The sequence below is a fragment of the Charadrius vociferus genome, unplaced genomic scaffold (assembly GCF_000708025.1).
Source record: "Charadrius vociferus isolate BGI_N301 unplaced genomic scaffold, ASM70802v2 scaffold158, whole genome shotgun sequence".
Lineage (NCBI taxonomy): Eukaryota > Metazoa > Chordata > Aves > Charadriiformes > Charadriidae > Charadrius > Charadrius vociferus.
This window is the reverse complement of record NW_009661372.1, coordinates 3,466,510-3,482,901: the sequence shown is the minus strand read 5'-3', so window position 1 is coordinate 3,482,901 and position 16,392 is coordinate 3,466,510. Positions and strand designations below refer to the sequence as shown.

The 16,392-nt window shown below is 41.8% G+C and overlaps 1 protein-coding gene across 1 annotated transcript; it reads left to right on the top strand.

The window, feature by feature from the left end:
* Positions 1–5,775: 5,775 nt before the first annotated feature.
* Positions 5,776–6,381, top strand: LOC104294241. Its single transcript, XM_009893828.1, has one exon. It carries the CDS (start codon positions 5,776–5,778, stop codon positions 6,379–6,381), a length of 606 nt encoding a protein of 201 aa, XP_009892130.1.
* Positions 6,382–16,392: the final 10,011 nt, after the last annotated feature.

Genomic DNA, 16,392 nt, shown 5'->3' with positions numbered 1-16,392 from the left:
AATTTTCTGCTGGTGTGTTGAAGAGCCTAAAGCCTCCAGTTAAAAATTGGATGGTTTGATTTTGTAGAAAGTTTATAGAAAAAGAAACTATTTTGCCATATAAGTGGAAGGGTTTCACTGAGCCAAGTTTTCATCTGTTGCATCAGTGTAATGCTAAATGAATTCTACTGATCCTAGTAGGATGACGTGGGATTTTTTTCTGGATTCACACTGGCCTCACTGAGATCAGAGTCTAACCTGCTATTTTTTAATGGACTTTAAGGAAAGTATCGAGGCTATTTGAAGGATTTCTGCAACAGACAGGGACTGTGTGAACATGCAATTTTTTGCTTTACATATATATATGACAATGTTTTAGATACAACAGCAGGGAAAAAAATCCTTGACAGAAGTGACTTACACGCAGAATACCTTTTTTTTTCCTTTTTTTTTTTTTAACACTACAGTGATGGTAAAGTTTAAATAAGCATACTGCACAGCTATGGAAGAAATAAAACTTACAACTGTATTACATCAAAAACTGGAGCTCAGGCAAGCTAAAATCAAAGCCCGTGTCAAGTACATCAAGATCACCATCAGGCTTTGTCTGCCTGCTCAAAGAGCTTGCTCTTGATAAAGGGGAAAAAGGCGGGAGGGAGCAAGGTTTTACACTCATAACTCATGTTCTGTATCACATAACAGCTGCTCTGGGCTTCCTCTCATCCTTTAAATCTATTCTTTACTGAGGAATGAAAGAAAGGAATGAGAAATCCGCGGGAGGAGGTGTGCAGTGCCTGTGCAGAGAATCTCGCCATGCTGACAGCTTACTGTAATGCCATTTAAACGTAACCACCACCAGCTAAGGAAACGGGAACATGGCTGTATGCTGTGTGCGCCTTCCCGTTACCCCCTGCACACTTGTGCTCATTACAGCTCTTTCTTTAAACTGCTGGCTAGACAGCTGGCAGTGCCTCAGAGGAGTGCCGAGTAAGGGAGCATATAAATTACTGTTGCGTTTTATGGCCAAGATAAACTCAGACCGCAGGGTTATAGCCTGAACTAACACACACAAAAAAGGAGAACCTAGCAGGCCTCTGAAAAGCAAAGGGAAAAAGAAGGAAATAAAGCATATTTTGTGAACCTACGAGTCATGTGGTGGAGGTGAGGGGAAGCAAAGACACATAAAATGTAGACCTGCTCTAGGTCTAAAGAGAAGAACAAGGTTAATACTTCTGTGCTTGCAACCGTAAATTTGCAATTTTAAATTAGTATTCTTAGGCTTGCTTGTACTGTGTCATCATCGTACATTTTCAAAAATGGCAAAGGATGTGTGGTGATATTTCCATATTACGTATTTTATTAAGTGAGGCTTAATATACATGTAATTTCAAGTGGGTCAGTCCTTGGATAAAGTTCCCAGATGAACACTGAGCAGGTTGGTCTGCTTGGAACTGTCTGTGCTGGCTCCATGCCTCCCACATGGGATAGGCTATAGCCCGTTATTTGAAACAATGAGTTCAAGATACACCAGACTGTGAAAGGGTCATTAAGGTTAAAATATTATTTCAGATCCATGTTCGTTTGCAATTGACTTTACACAGGAAAGAACAAATAGTGGTTCCTAATGTGAGGGGCTTTATTTAATCCTGCACCCAGTGTTGGGTAGGTTAGGCTAGAGAACACGGGATTTGTTTGAATACAAGCATGTCTTTATGCTGCAGCCTGTAATACCAGGTGCCAAATATTCAGATATTTCTGTATAGACACTCCAGTCCATTACCTCACACTACTGCAAATATTCCCTGAGAGTGCCACATAGTTTGTGCAACAAAGAGAAGCTGAAAATGTATACAGCTTGACTCCTTCCCTCAGGGAACAGCACTCAAGTGTCAGAAGACCCACAAAATAAGTACTGGACTTGCTTACTTTCGAAAACCTATGGACTGGAGCACAGTGTCTGGTGTGTATTACTGCTCTGCTTCAAGGAAACATAAAGCATGAAGCTTTATCTTCCAGCCAGAAACCCTGGAACCTCTGGGAGACCACGGTCTAAATCAAGAATCAAAACACTTCCCCAGCGCAACTGAGAATTGAAAATAAGCCCTTGCACTGTCCTGGCAAAGATATAGATGGAGGATGAATTCTAAATGCTTAAAAGGTTCTCAGATCAACTTGGTGACTTCTCTAGGTGAGAAAAATATTAATGTCAGATATGTATTTGTTGTGATTTGTGGAGGCCTGGGAGGTGAGAAAGCGAGCTCTTAAGAAAAGCAATTATTTGTTTTCTATGTATTAACAGTATCATGGTGTTTGTTTAAAAGTTATCATAGTTCTTAAATAAAATGTGATGACTAATGAAAGTGAGGCAAATATTCTACACAAAATCCTACAATGACAAGCCATAACATGGGTTTGGTCTTTCAAAATCAAAGCCATGTTGTACTCAACACTGCATTCTCTATACCAAGCTAGAGGCTGAGTTTAACAAAAATCCTCTAATTTCAGTTCAATTTAAAAATGTTATAGTACTAGGGCTTAGTACCAGGACAAAAGGCTGAAGAAAAGGGCTGATGGCAACCTCATGAAATTCAACAAGAAGTGCAATGTCCTGCAGCTGGGGAGGAACAACACCAGGCACCAGTACATGCTGGAAAGCAGCTTTGCAGAAATACCCCGGGTGTCCTGGTGGATGCCAAGTTGAACACAGGCCAGTAATGTTTGCTGCAAAGAAGGTGAATGGTATCCTGGACTGCATTAAACAAAGTATTGGAGCAGGTAGAGGAAGATCTCTTCCCCTCTACTCAGCAGTGGTGAGGCCACACCTGGAGTACCGTGTCCAGTGCTGGGCTCCTGAGTTGAAGAGAACCATGGCCATACTGGAAAGAGTACAGTGAAGGGCCACAAAGACGATGAAGGTACATGACAACCTCTCCTATGGGGAAAGGCTGAGGGACTTGGCTCAGTTCATCTCAGGGGATCTCATCAGTGTACACCCTCCTGCAGGGAGGGTTCCAAGAGGAACCTGAGGGTTCCAAGAGGAACTCTTTTCAGTGGTGTCCAGTGCCAGGGCCAGAGGCAATGGGCGCAGACTGAAAGACAGAAGGTTCCCTCTGAACATCAGGAAACACTTTTTTACCATGAGGGTGACACTTACAACATTTCACTAACCTTAAGGGTAAATCTGTAGCAGCTTCTTTTCAGGTTTCATAATTAATAGTGAAAGAAATGCAGGAAGATGCCTAGAAAACTACTGAAAATTGAAAGGAACAAGTACTAGAACAAATGATGCAGTCTGGGAGGTTGGCTACACAGCTGCTTGAAAGTACAAACATGTCTAACACATTCATGGTAAGTGCTAAGTTCTGCTTTGATAAGGAAAGACACTAAGAACGACTTTCTAGTGAGGTAAGCAACCACAGGAATGATGTACTGTTGAAGACGTGTTCTCCCAGATCAAAACCTGGTGGCTCAGCATTGCTTTTACATCGTCATGTTTGCATGATGAGCTTTAGTGAAGCCAACACACCAGGCAAGGTGCTTGTACTAGATTTTGGTAGTAGCTGTTATTTTTATACAGTTCTTGTACCAGTTGCTGTTGTGGTACCTGCTACAAACCCGTCCCCCGCTGTCTCCTCTTGGCTTGACCAGCCATATTTTCTCAGCCCACAGACACAGCCCTTCTCTCCCAGTTTATTGAGTTGAACAGCACTGCAGGGTGACAGCAAAGGCCAGCTGATTTGCAACTTGCATCTGCCTGGACCAGGCCCTCAGAGATGCTCCAACACTTGGAGGCGACGGTCCTTCCTCTGCCCAAACTCCCATCAGTTAGCTTTGCCCACAGGCTCCCAAAGGCTTATTGGCCTCCTCTCTATTGTACTCATACTCAGACCAGGATTTCATAATCCTCCCTGGGCCTGATCCAAATGCTGAAGGGAACAGAAGTCCTGATTACTACTGGCTCTACATCAAACCTGTCCTTTACAGAAAAAATACTCGAACCAGGAGAAAGAGTACTACCTTAGAAGGCTGACAGAAAATTATTGATTTGGTTCATTTGATTTCTGAATTTTAAATGTCATATAAAAGCATAGGAACCTATTCAAAGAAACAGGGGCAGTTGCATATCTCCCATTTGTATCATTTGCAAAATGTACTTGATGCACTTCCAATTGCTTCCACAGAGTAGCCATAGAGAGACTGCTGGAATGTGGGAGCATCATCTGGGCACAGGTGATGTCTGGCCCAGGACAGAAGGAGTGCTACTGAAATCACAGAGTCCTTCTAAGGCTAGAGAAGAAATGGGGAGGAATAGGCAGAGATTTTGGTCTCCCTTCACCCTCACTGCTCCAGAAATGCATTTCTGCACACAGTTGGAGAACCCAGAGGGAAATGCAGGAGGTCAGAAGGCACCTATTCACGGCATCACGTGGCCATGCAATGTCCGGAGGAAGAGCCACCCCACAAACCCAGCAGGCTGGGCACTGGCTGCACCAAACCCTGCCCTTCACCACTCTTGCTCAAGGAGGGTCTCAAGCAGGAGCTCCAAAGCCACCACTACAGCAGAGACGGCAAGGACACTTTTGCATGTAGGAGAGGTGTCCAACTGGATAACCTCCACAATGGGACACTTTGATGCCTAATGCTGCAGCCTTCCCTCTTCCTCCCTGGCCACCAGCTCCTGCAGCCAATGAGACACAGCACTGCCCTGGCATTGCCTACAACATTTCAAGACAGTTGGATGTACTGCTCGACTCTTGAGTCCAAAACACCTGCAGCCCTGAAAACAATGAGCAACAATTGCTGTTCAACAAAATCTTTTCTGGCTGCTGCAGCAAGCCGGGACATTGGTGCCAGCCTGTGATATCACTGACATACAGCACAGGCATCACAACAACATTTGAGAACTTTCCATCAGGTGGCAGTTCATTGGCCCTTTCTGTCTGGCAGGACCAAGCCCAGCTGCCCAGGGAGATACCTACAGCTAGGCACCACTTTGGTCTAACCCTCACAAGAGAGTTTCCAAGGGAGTGGTCTCCAAGAGAACTACCATCTGCTTCTGCTCCAGGTGAGTTCCTTGAGTTGGCAGATTCCACTTCTCCTGTCCCTCCAGGATGGGACAAAAGAGTACCTTGTGATCCTTCTTTAGCATCCATCAAGAAAGAAAAGGATTTCCAAGCATGCAGTGGTGATCACAAAACCAACAGAGTCCATTGCATTTCTTTGGAGAGGACCTCTAGTGAACTTGATGACTTTGCATCCCTGGCCTTTCCAAAGAAGCTCTGGAAAATTGTCCAAAGCCACCAGTTGCAGTCCTTTCAGTGTGTTAATTACAGCATCTGTGTTGCCATTGACAAAGAATCCTTCAAAAAGGATGCAATAGGAAGGAGTGAACCTCAGAGCATTTTTATAACTGACATCATGAAAAGTTTCCTTCACCAGCTCCACCTTTATGCATTCACCAAAGTCCAATGTGACTGAAACATCTGACTTGCTTGATGAATTTCTGGCAGAAGCAGCAGCAGCAGCTTTTGGTCACAGCAAGGTACATCACTTCCTCTGCACATGAACTGACTCTCAGAATGATTCTGGCATGAGAGCTTCACCTTCCAGTAATATAACCCTTGGCAATGGAGGAGAGAAGGAAGAAGGCAGGAAATGCTCAGAGATTCAGTTCTTTCTCAGGTCATTTCTCAGGTGAAAACACAAGAGTGGCCATTACTTAACAGAACCAGAGGGTAACGTTTTGTTCAGCATAAGCCTTAGGTTTCAAATGCCCCATAGACCTTTTCTGGACCAATGTTGGTCTTTTGCCTTGTTGCTCAGTTTTCCTATCTTGGTGTTTTCCTGTCTCCAAAGGATGGCAACCAACTCTTCTTCTTTTTCATGTTTTATTTATTCTTATTCTACAACCCCAACTTCACGAGAGATGATCCCCACCTGCTCCAGAGGTGCAAGCAAAGAGTCGGCCTCAAGAGGAGAGCAATAGCTGCATTTTCACCAGGCCCAGCTTGGAAAGAAAACTGCCCCACAGGAAGCCCAGATGTGCAGCCTGAGGGTGCAGCCACTGCTGTTAAGCCTTGCACCCCCTCCCTTTTACCGCTGCAGTGCAGCCAGTCCCCACCTGACCTCCAGCAAGCTGCTGCTGTTGTACCTGCTCCTTCACCAAGCCACCACTTACTTCCCGTAAACAACTGGGCACCTTGCACACCAGGGTTGAGGCTTCCTGCCTTTCCACCACTGCAGCCAGGCACAGCACCTCTGCAGGCCCTTGGGCTTGCCCTGCTTCCCTTCTGGCACCCATGGTTTCCCAAGGTTGTCCATGCTGGCAGCAGCCTCTGCTCTAACCATGCCGGGACCACTGTACACCCAAATCCCACCTGTGCCTCCCAGCCCAAACCTTAACAGTGCAGGCGACAGGCTGGGACTCCACCACCCATTAAACTAGATGAAGTAGACATACTAGGTACCCAGCCAGTAGAACATCAGACATTTGGAAATAAACCGGCTCAATAAGGAACCCTTTCCAGTTGTCCTGTCTTGTTTTTACAGCCAAATCCCAGATTGAGTTTATATTTCACCGGTCAAAGCTGGAGCAACTGATCCACAAGCAACTACATGATTTCTGCTAACAATCAAGCTCAGATTCTAAGAAATCCCAGATCTTCCGTCTAATTTGAGAGCTTTCCAAGTTTGCATAAAGTCATATAGAAGCAAACCAAGGTGGGAACATAAATTTGAGTAAGTTTCAGAGGTGGAAACACGCTTCCTGCCAAAACGTACCCAACATAATCATTACTGTTAAAAATACCAAGCCAGAGCTGAGGACATCATTTGTACTGAGCCAGGTGTTGAAAACTTCTGGCTTTGTAACATGGTCTCCTGTAGAGGACATGCAGATTGTGCCTCACTTCAGTTTTCTCATTCCATGGGCTCCAACGCAGGGTGGTTGAACCCCAGAAGTGAGCAAGAATATTCCCTGGGGTGCAGAGAGGAACTAGCAAAGCTTCTATTTATAATTAGCTTATATGCAAAAAAGCCCCAATAAATAAATTAAACTTTACTAACATTTAACATGTAAATTGACACCAGCATCCCCACTTGAATCCACACACCAGAGCATCCATGTACCACACAGTACCAAGGTCTCCTGAGGGAAGAGTGGGTGTGCACAGCACAGAGGTGTTCATAATGGTGTCCCTCTCTCGTCTGCTCGCTTTTGGTGTGTTGCCACTGTGACTGACCAACCGTGACAGTTGTCCCACTGAAAGTCTGAAAGTCCCACCGTGGAAGAAGACTCAGTGGAGACAGGCCAGGGCAATGTACCCATGAGGCTCAGGGAAGAATGCAGCCTGGGACTGACCACATGTGTCACAAAGACGCTGACTTGTTCTCAACACCAAGGGGAGCCGAGGGTGGCCTCTTTTAGATTAACAGATACGAACAGGTGATCAGTTAGTGGTGGAAATGTTTATCTCTCAGTTAATTCCAAAAGCATGATCATCTCCCTGAGTTAATCCAGCATGAGGGGAGTGAGTAAGTGGCTTGGCTCAACATAGAGTATAAAACTGAATAGTTAATGAAAGAATTTCATAGAGAGCTACAAGCTTGAGATGGCTTCAACCCGTAGGTGCTTTCTCAGCAACTGGAGATGCCCCATGTCATGATGGTGAGCGGTAGTGGGAATCACATTGTCATGGTGATTAAACTGTTTATTGCAATTGCTACATATATTTTGCTAAGTGTAACCTACATTTGTATTGAGTTATATAACATATTTTGTATCACTCTGATAAATCAGAAATCACATGTAACATCAAGTATCTTCAAATCAGTAAATCTGATATTAAACATTACATATTCCATGGATGGAATATCTAAAAGAACCTGGTTAGAGGAGTACTGGATTCTGACAGAGGTTCCTCCTGAACATCGGGAAACACTTTTGCACTGTGCAGGTAACCAGGAACTGGTACAGGTTGTCTGGAGTGGAGTCTTACACCTTGGAGATATGCAAAAGCTGTCTGGACACAGTTCTGGGCAACCAGCTCTACATGGACCTATTCTGGACAACCAGCTCTACATGGACCTATTTGAGCAGGGAGCTTGGACCAGAAGAAACTGAGGGGTCCCTGCCAGCCTCAACCATTCTGTGATTCTCAGAGATCATGTCTTGCCTTACAGAAAGGCATGTTGCCTCTTTCCTCTTCAGGCATTTCTAGCAAGGGTCCTTCTTAAGCCAGAAACTCATACACAATACCTTGGATTGTGCTGGTTACATTCAGATCCTGGGTCTGTTTTGTGATACTGAAAAATGCTGAATCTTAGTAATATGAAATGAAAATGTGAAAAAAAATATGTTCAAAGGATGCTCAAAACAGATGTGATTTGAAGTTCACTGGAGCCTTCCTGAAAGGCTCTGGGATATGCCTGCTATGTGCTCTCCTGCCACCAGCTTCAGCAGCACAGGGAGGGCTGGCGCCCGCTGCCCTGTTGCCTTGCAGCCAGGTGGCTGTGTCCCTGCTGCGGTGTGTCCAGCACAATGCATGCTCAAGGTGCTGAACCTATGTAAACACAGTGGGGAAAAATATCAGAGCTGCCAGACCGGTCCCTTTTGTGTCATACCACTAAAGCAAGGAAATCTGTATTTTATAGAGAATCTGTCCACTGCCTTCTTAATGGAAATATAAAACTTCTGGGAACACCCCTATATGTTCTGTAAAAGGTGGATTGAGAGCAAGTGCAGATTACCTGCCACTTTCATAATTATTGCACTTATAGGAATAGCTTTTCATCTCTAGAAATTTCTGCCTGAGTCCAGCAGAGCACCTCTATGATGTCCTAAACCTGGCGTTGATATATAGTGTCACCAGTATGTGACAAGACATAAAAGCTATCTAAATACTGTAATCTGTTCTCAGCCCCCAATAACACAGCACACATGCATCCTTTCTGCTGTCTTTCATGAATCATGATGCCTGACAAGCACGGGTAAAAGGCTTCGTAACACTGCACACAAGCAGATAGGAGTTCGTGGGTTTTATCTATAAGGGAACTATGCAGTTATACTTCTGTGGCTGTGATGTCTTCCAGTCATATAGAGGCATCTGTGGGTAACACTTTCTATTAATGAAAAAAAAAAAAAATATGATGTCCATAACTCCTGGGTTTTCCTATTAGGTTTCTTTCATTAAAAATGAGTGATAATTACAGAATCACAGAGTCACAGAATCACAGAATCACAGAATGGTTAGTGTTGGAAGGGACCTCTGGAGATCATCTAGTCCAACCCCTCCACCAGAGCAGGGTCACCTACAACAGGTTGCACAGGACAGCGTCCAGGTGGGTTTTGAATGTCTCCAGAGTGGGAGACTCCACAACCTCTCTGGGCAGCCTGTTCCAGTGCTCCACTACCCTCAAGGTAAAGAAGTTCCTCCTCATGTTAAGATGGAACTTCCTATGTTCCTATGTTCAAGCTTGTGGCCATTACCCCTCGTCCTATCACTGGGCACCACTGAAAAAAGACTGCTCCCATCCCCCGGAATCCTCCCTTTAAGTATTTGTAAGTATTAGTAAGATCCCCCCTCAATCTTCTTTTCTCTAGAGACCCAAGTCCCTAAGCCTTTCCTCATATGAGAGATGTTCCAATCCCCTAATCATCTTTGTAGCCCTTTGCTGGACCCTCTCCAGCAGTTCCCTGTCTTTCTTGAACTGGGGAGCCCAGAACTGGACGCAGTATTCCAGATGTGGCCTCACCAGGGCAGAGTAGAGGGGGAGGATGACCTCCCTCGACCTGCTGGCCACACTCTTCTTGATGAACCCCAAGATGCCATTTGCCTTCTTGGACGCCAGGGCACATTGCTGGCTCATGGTCATCCTGTTGTCCACCAGGACTCCCAGGTGAATTCTTACCTGGGATTCCGTTTCAGTTCTTTATGTGATGCAATGGTTAAATAGATTAACATTTAGTGGTTTGGTAATTAAGAAGTGTTTCAAAACTGACTCTGCTGAGGTTCTAATACTAGCTTCTCTTTGGAGATAGGCTTCCAATAGGTAAATTAATCTTCTAGTCAATAAAAGAAAAAAATACACATTTCCGTTAAATCATTAACTTTTAACATCAGGAAGTCATACATACTAAAACTGTGCACGACTTTTGCAGCAAGAAAAAAATAGACTAATCCTTCAAAGGAATTTTTAATTTATGTCATGATTTGCTCCTCTAAACATTTCACTCATTCAAGCCAGCTTTCAACAGTTACATTATCTCAAATTTTAAACCAATGTTGTAACTTTTTGAAGACAACACTGCAATCTAAACCAGATGTAGTTAACAGGTTTCCTTGTGATTGAAAGAGCCAGATTATTGCCTTTAAAAAACATGCCCTCCAAACATTTATTTTATTTCTTTTGAAGATAGAAATTTTTTGGAGTGTCTGCCACATGATCAGATGTTTTCATAGGGGGTTCCCTTTATAAATATCTAGAGAGTCACTGAATTATTCTCTTTAGAAAACTCATACTTCCTATGGCTAAGTAAGACATCAAGTGATATCAGAGGTCAGATATGCTACAACCTTTGCTGTTAGGTTTTAATTCTCTCATCAGGGCTTCATATGCTATTTCTACAGTCGTTCTGTTTCTCTTCCACAAATCAACTCCATTCCTTGAGAATCACATCAGATTTCTCCAATTCGTTGTTTCCCAGTTAGGCTCTGTAGGTTGGGTCATGTCATATGTTTCCATATTTCCCAGTTGAATGTCATTCTCACTTGACTTTCTTAATTGCATAAGAAAGGCCGCATATACTGGCTTTATTATTTTTTTAATTTATTTTTATTTTTGAAGTTTAATTTACTCAGATAAAGTTTAGAGGATGACCGAAGAGATCTCAGTATTGTAAAGCATAGACCAGTTGAAAATCAAAGCACTGCTCTTAGTTTTGTGTTCCATTTTTCCTGGATACTCTAAACTTTTTTGTAACTATTTCTGATGAGTTACCTATTCCATTTACTGGATACATATGTGGGTCTTGCAACTCATCTTTATTTTGTGTGCATGGAAATTATTTGGGTAGTTTTGATAGTGATATAGTTTCAATAACAACTTTCAATAATATTTGCAGTTTATCCTTGGTATGAAGGAGAATAAAAGGAGATTAATAAGCAGTAAGGACATCCTAGAGCCAGCATCATTAAAATAAATAGCCATTGTTTTCCCTTTTCAGGTGTATTTCATAGGATGGACATGGATATGCAATTCAGCTGGACTCACTGTGCAAACCTCGATTTTTTCTGGCTGGCACACCATAAGTACTTTTTGCTATATATGTGAAGATAAGCCAATTTTGCAGGTGCTGTAGAGTGCTTTTCACCAATAAATGGTAACGATACAGAAAAGAATGGTCTTCACAAAAAAATGCACATGTAGAGTACCGTATGTTATTTTTCTAATAGAAACACAGCCTTTCAAAACGAGAAAGTGTGTGGTCTCTGAAATCCACCCTACATAAAACTGTGCCTAGCCATAGCCAAAGTATGTCAATCAATTCCTTGCTGGCTTTCTTTGAAAAAGAAATAAAATAGCAAGTACATAGAATGTAGAACAAATTACTGGAAGCATGGAGATAAATCAATTATTCACCATTTATTACAAAATAAAATAGCTCAACAATTCATAAATATAAGGTATGCTAAATGCCTAAACTATGACTATTACACATGGGTTTATTTCTGTCTTTATTACATTTTACTTTTAATAGAGACCTTTAAAAGAGAGGGGATATTTTTATGTGGAAAATCTACTGAGTGAAAAATTTCCATTCCATTTTTGGTGATTTCATGTGCCTGAGATTTTACTCTTCCATAAAATTCATGTGGGATAATGGAAATTTTTCACATTGAATCATACGAATGTTTGAAAAGCCACTTCTGAGTGAAATGCCATGCTTTGCAGTTCTGATCAGATGCTTAAGAGGAATTGTGGCCACATTTTAAATTTGTCTGTTGAAGGAAGATATCAATAAAAGTGAAGAAAAGATCATTATCTAGACCAGCTGGCTATTGAAATGCTCCTAGGTATTTCTAATTTGCTATAGGACTGAAAAAATAAAAATAATTCTTAGAGAAATTAAATGGTGTTCCTGATACTCCAAGAGAGCTTTAATATATGACATATTTGTGAAGGGAGTGAGATGATTTCACAGAGCTTTGTCTCCTGATAGATCATCTGCTACAGTGTGAGCTGTTGATAAATTCCTGGGGTTGGAGAAAGATAGGGATGTACTGTGATTTCAGTTGAGAAAGAGGAAATGGAGCTTGGCTTGCATTTCTAAGGATTTTACTTTCTGGATATAAGTCTTGAAAGAGCTGATTCCTTGCTCCTTTTTTTTTTTTTTGAGATGAGAATTTTTGTTGTGGATCGCGTGGGGGAGGGATCACACAACTCCTAAGGCAAAACCCTCATTCCACGTTGGTCCCTTTTCCTAAAGATGAAAGGTCCAGAACAGCATGAAAGGATCCTGAACCCCCACTTTCTGGATTGCAAAGGAATTCCTTGCATGGGACAAGCTTGCTCAGAGTCAGGCAGCAAGCAGAATGGGCCCTGCTGCCTCTGCTAGGCAGCGGAGCAGATCACGGTATGCATAGTCTGTTAGAAGACAGGTATTCTCCTCGGGATATTGTAGACACGCTGAGGACCTCTCCAGTCTCTGGACAAGCAAAAATGTGGCTGAAAGCTGTCTGCCTGGCAGCATCCTCCCTCAGCTGCACGGTCGGGGCTGCACCTCTACAGGATGGGGCTGCAAAGCTCAATTCTATCGTCTCCGGCAACAGCCAGCTTTAAGCTGCTACAGGAATTCAAGTTTTGCAAGCAACATCGGTGAGATGCAGTCTGGGATGAAGTATCAGAGCAAACAGCATGCAGAAATTGCTAATGTGGGAAACTCCAAAAGCTGTATGAATCAGTCCTTTAGAACAAATAGCTCTTCCTGCAATCTCAATTCCTTATGTTGTAGTTCATGCTCTAAATAACTTTGAATTAGTCTGATGAGTGGGCATCAAATTTATATGGAATGAAGTTTCTCTGGCTTTGCTGAATCACACTAATCCCTCTAGTTCCTCAATTTCTCCACCTAATCTGGTATTTAACCAATACATATAAAGTATCATGGCTCAAAAGTAAAGCAGTATTTTAAAGCAATCACCCTGGCTATTAAGGATTCCAAGTGATGAAAGAAAAGAAAAAAACTAAGTAATACAGATTAGAGATTTTCTGAAGTCTTTTTGAATTGTCTGGACTATATCTCCAAAAAAAAAAAAAAATAGATGGTTTGAACAGAGTGGCAGACATATTTTCTTCACAGATTTTAAGGCTTCCCTGAAATTGGAGCTTCTAGAAATACTATGTTGGCTGATGTCAGAATTGATTTTTCAGTGCTTATCTGAAATCTGTGGTAGAAGGTAAGTGAACAATAGGTAATGACATGCAAGTGGACAGCTTTGCAACTCTTATGCTACACATTTTGCTGCTCCTGGAGGTGAAGAAAAGACAGCAAAACCAGTCAGATAAGTATAGGGATGTTGTTTGCACATCTGAAAAGAAAACAATAATTGGACACAAATGCAAGAAATAGGTTTTGAAGAGAAGGAATGAATTTATTTCTCAAAGGAGCCCCACAATTTATGATCAAGTTAGCAAATGTCAAATAGTGGAGCTGTAAAGGGGGCAGGTGGTTGTCAAATCCAGAAATGGTATTTGCATTTGCACTGAATTTTCCAGTGAGTGAGTCATTACAGTTTTTCAGAAGCTGTGACGGCAGGCAGAGCTTCATGTGGAAATAAGACTTTGTTAAAAATATACTTGTTAAGCATTTCCTTTTTACATCTGATGCATGCCTCAGTGGATGTCATAATATTTAAATGGTTGCTTACTGTTCAGAGTGTGTAAAATGCACAGCTTGGGAATGTACTTAGTCACTTGTGCAGAACTGTGAAGTCAAGGGCAAAAGGCAAGAATGAGTTTCCAGGCTGAAGACTAAACTGCTGGATGAAAAACAATAAGGATGGTGTTGGATACAGACTCACAGCACCGCTCATACATCTTAAACAGATCTTTGTCAGGCGCAAGATCACACAGTCCCCACAGTAATAATAAAGCAGCATGTCTTCTGTTTTTTACACACTTCTCCCTTTGAAGAATTGTATTTAGGAGCCAAGTCTTCTGACAGATTTGACAAATTTTTATTACTGCGTGTCCAGCGCAAGCGGTTCTTCTCAATATACTTAAAGAAGAGCAAAAAATCTTTCAAAAAACACAGAGGTGCTTTCAGCTCCAGTCAAGTGAGATTAGACAGTTCAGTGCGGCTGCATGGTTGCAGTCATTAATTGAGAGCCAAGGGAGTTCTATTCTACAGAGAGCAGAGTATTTTACAGCATATCTTGGATAAAACATCTTCTGGTCAGTATTAACTCCCAAGCCTTGTTAAACAGAATAATTGAAAGAAAAATGTCACATAATTTTGCTCCTAAATAATTGATGGCGGCTGAGCACTAGACAAAAGGCCTGATTCTCCCTCCCCTCTCCAAGGCTCTACAGGCCACGTCTGCAGAAACCTGCCTGCAGTCAGTGGAATTTATGGGGGTGTAAAAATATTGTAGCTGATAAGAGAAACAGGCTGGGTACATGCCTGCACAGCTTTTGTTTACTACAGTATTTTTATTCTTTTGAGTTTTCATAGAGATGCTTTCTTTTGCTGAATACACAGTCGTGTTCAAGAGAGTAGGGGAAAATACCTTCAAATATGCAAATAAAAGACATAAATGACAACTTTGTAGCAAACACTACTGGCATGTCTATTGTGCTTAAAGCAGCTTAAGACCTAAAGAAATCTAGGATTAACTTTTCTGTTGAGCGTCATTTTCAAAAAAAAAAAAAAAAAGGGAGAGAAAGAGCGCAAAATCAGGTTACAAGCTAAGAACACTTAAAAGAGAAAAAAGAAATATATTTTTCTTGTATGAAAAGACAGATGGACTTTAGAAAGAGAGATTATAAATAGTTCTTTTTCACATAGGAATTTTGAAAGCAATTCATTTACTGACTTAGGAATCATTTCCTCTAATGCTAGGGTGACCTTTCTAACTTTTTGGGTTCACAAAGGACCTTATTCACAGCATGCAATTCATATATATCTATGAAATTTTGCATAATGCAAGTGACACTTCTTGATCCATTTTCCTCTTCTTTCTCTTTCTTGTGAATTGCAGCTGTTACATCTGTAGCAGTTTCCATAGTAACACTCAATTTTGGACTTTACTAAAGGGTGGGAATGAGTAGCTTGAGAATGATTGACCAGGAAATAGGTTTAAAATGAACAATTATAAAACATTTAGAGGCTACTAGGAAAAAAAAAAAAAAAATCACTGAAAAACCTTAAACCCTTTCCAGCTCCTTACAGTGTTAACCCAGCCTTCCAAAACCACCCAAAAGAGCAGTTCTGAACACATAAATCATTAACACTGTGACCTGAGATTTGGCAGCTTGATGAGACAGTGGTTTCTACTATGAAGATTATGGTAGTGTAGCTAGGTACTAAATTTTAACACTAAAGGGTCTTGTCATTTCTGCAGTCATTCTTTCTCTTGGGAAATGAGCTCGACCCAGCAATGTCTGTGATGCAGTTGCATGCGACAGCTTAGAGGTGATGTGGGCAGGCACTGCAGTGTTCTCAGTGCACAAAGATTAAATAGTGATCACATGGTAGTTGCACAGAAAAAAGTTCACAAATTTAATAGGTGCTTTCTTTTTATCCGCAAAAAGTCAACTTTAGGGACCAACCGCCCAACCTCAAACACTGCTGTCTTAATGGTATGCTTATGTGCATTTAGCTAGAGCTGGAAACAACAGCAGTGTTATGAACTGGTAGAAACCTAAAGAGCCTGGAAGATGGTTTCAGAGATTCTACCATGACTGCTGCACAAGCCGTCCCTGTGGAGTGAATACTCACTAGAAATAACTGTTGCAAATAACTTCAAAAAGGGAGACAATAGAGGAGAGGACAGAGATTTGGTGGCTTAGCGGCTAATGCTCTGAACCTTTCACCTCTGGATCCATGCTGAATGCCCTGCTTCAAGTTCTCAGAAAAAGTATTTTTTGCTTCAAAATGGAAAGAACTTACCATACATAATTGGAAGTGATTTAGGATAAGGAGCAAGAGTAGTAGTTTTATGGGGTCGTGACCTTTTAACCTGCACGTTTTGTCATGGTGCTTTTGACAGCTGGTGACATTTATTCCACGGAATAATTTGTCTTGACATGTTTTTGTTTTGCTTTGGGTTTGGTTTTGTAGCAGTGGTACATAGATACTTTTTGTGATAAGTGTTTAGATACCCTAAATTTAATCATTAGAAGGTTGACTAT

Bases quoted from the DNA above. Each gene is read 5' to 3' on its own strand.
- LOC104294241 (XM_009893828.1), top strand. From the start codon at position 5,776: ATGTTGGTCTTTTGCCTTGTTGCTCAGTTTTCCTATCTTGGTGTTTTC.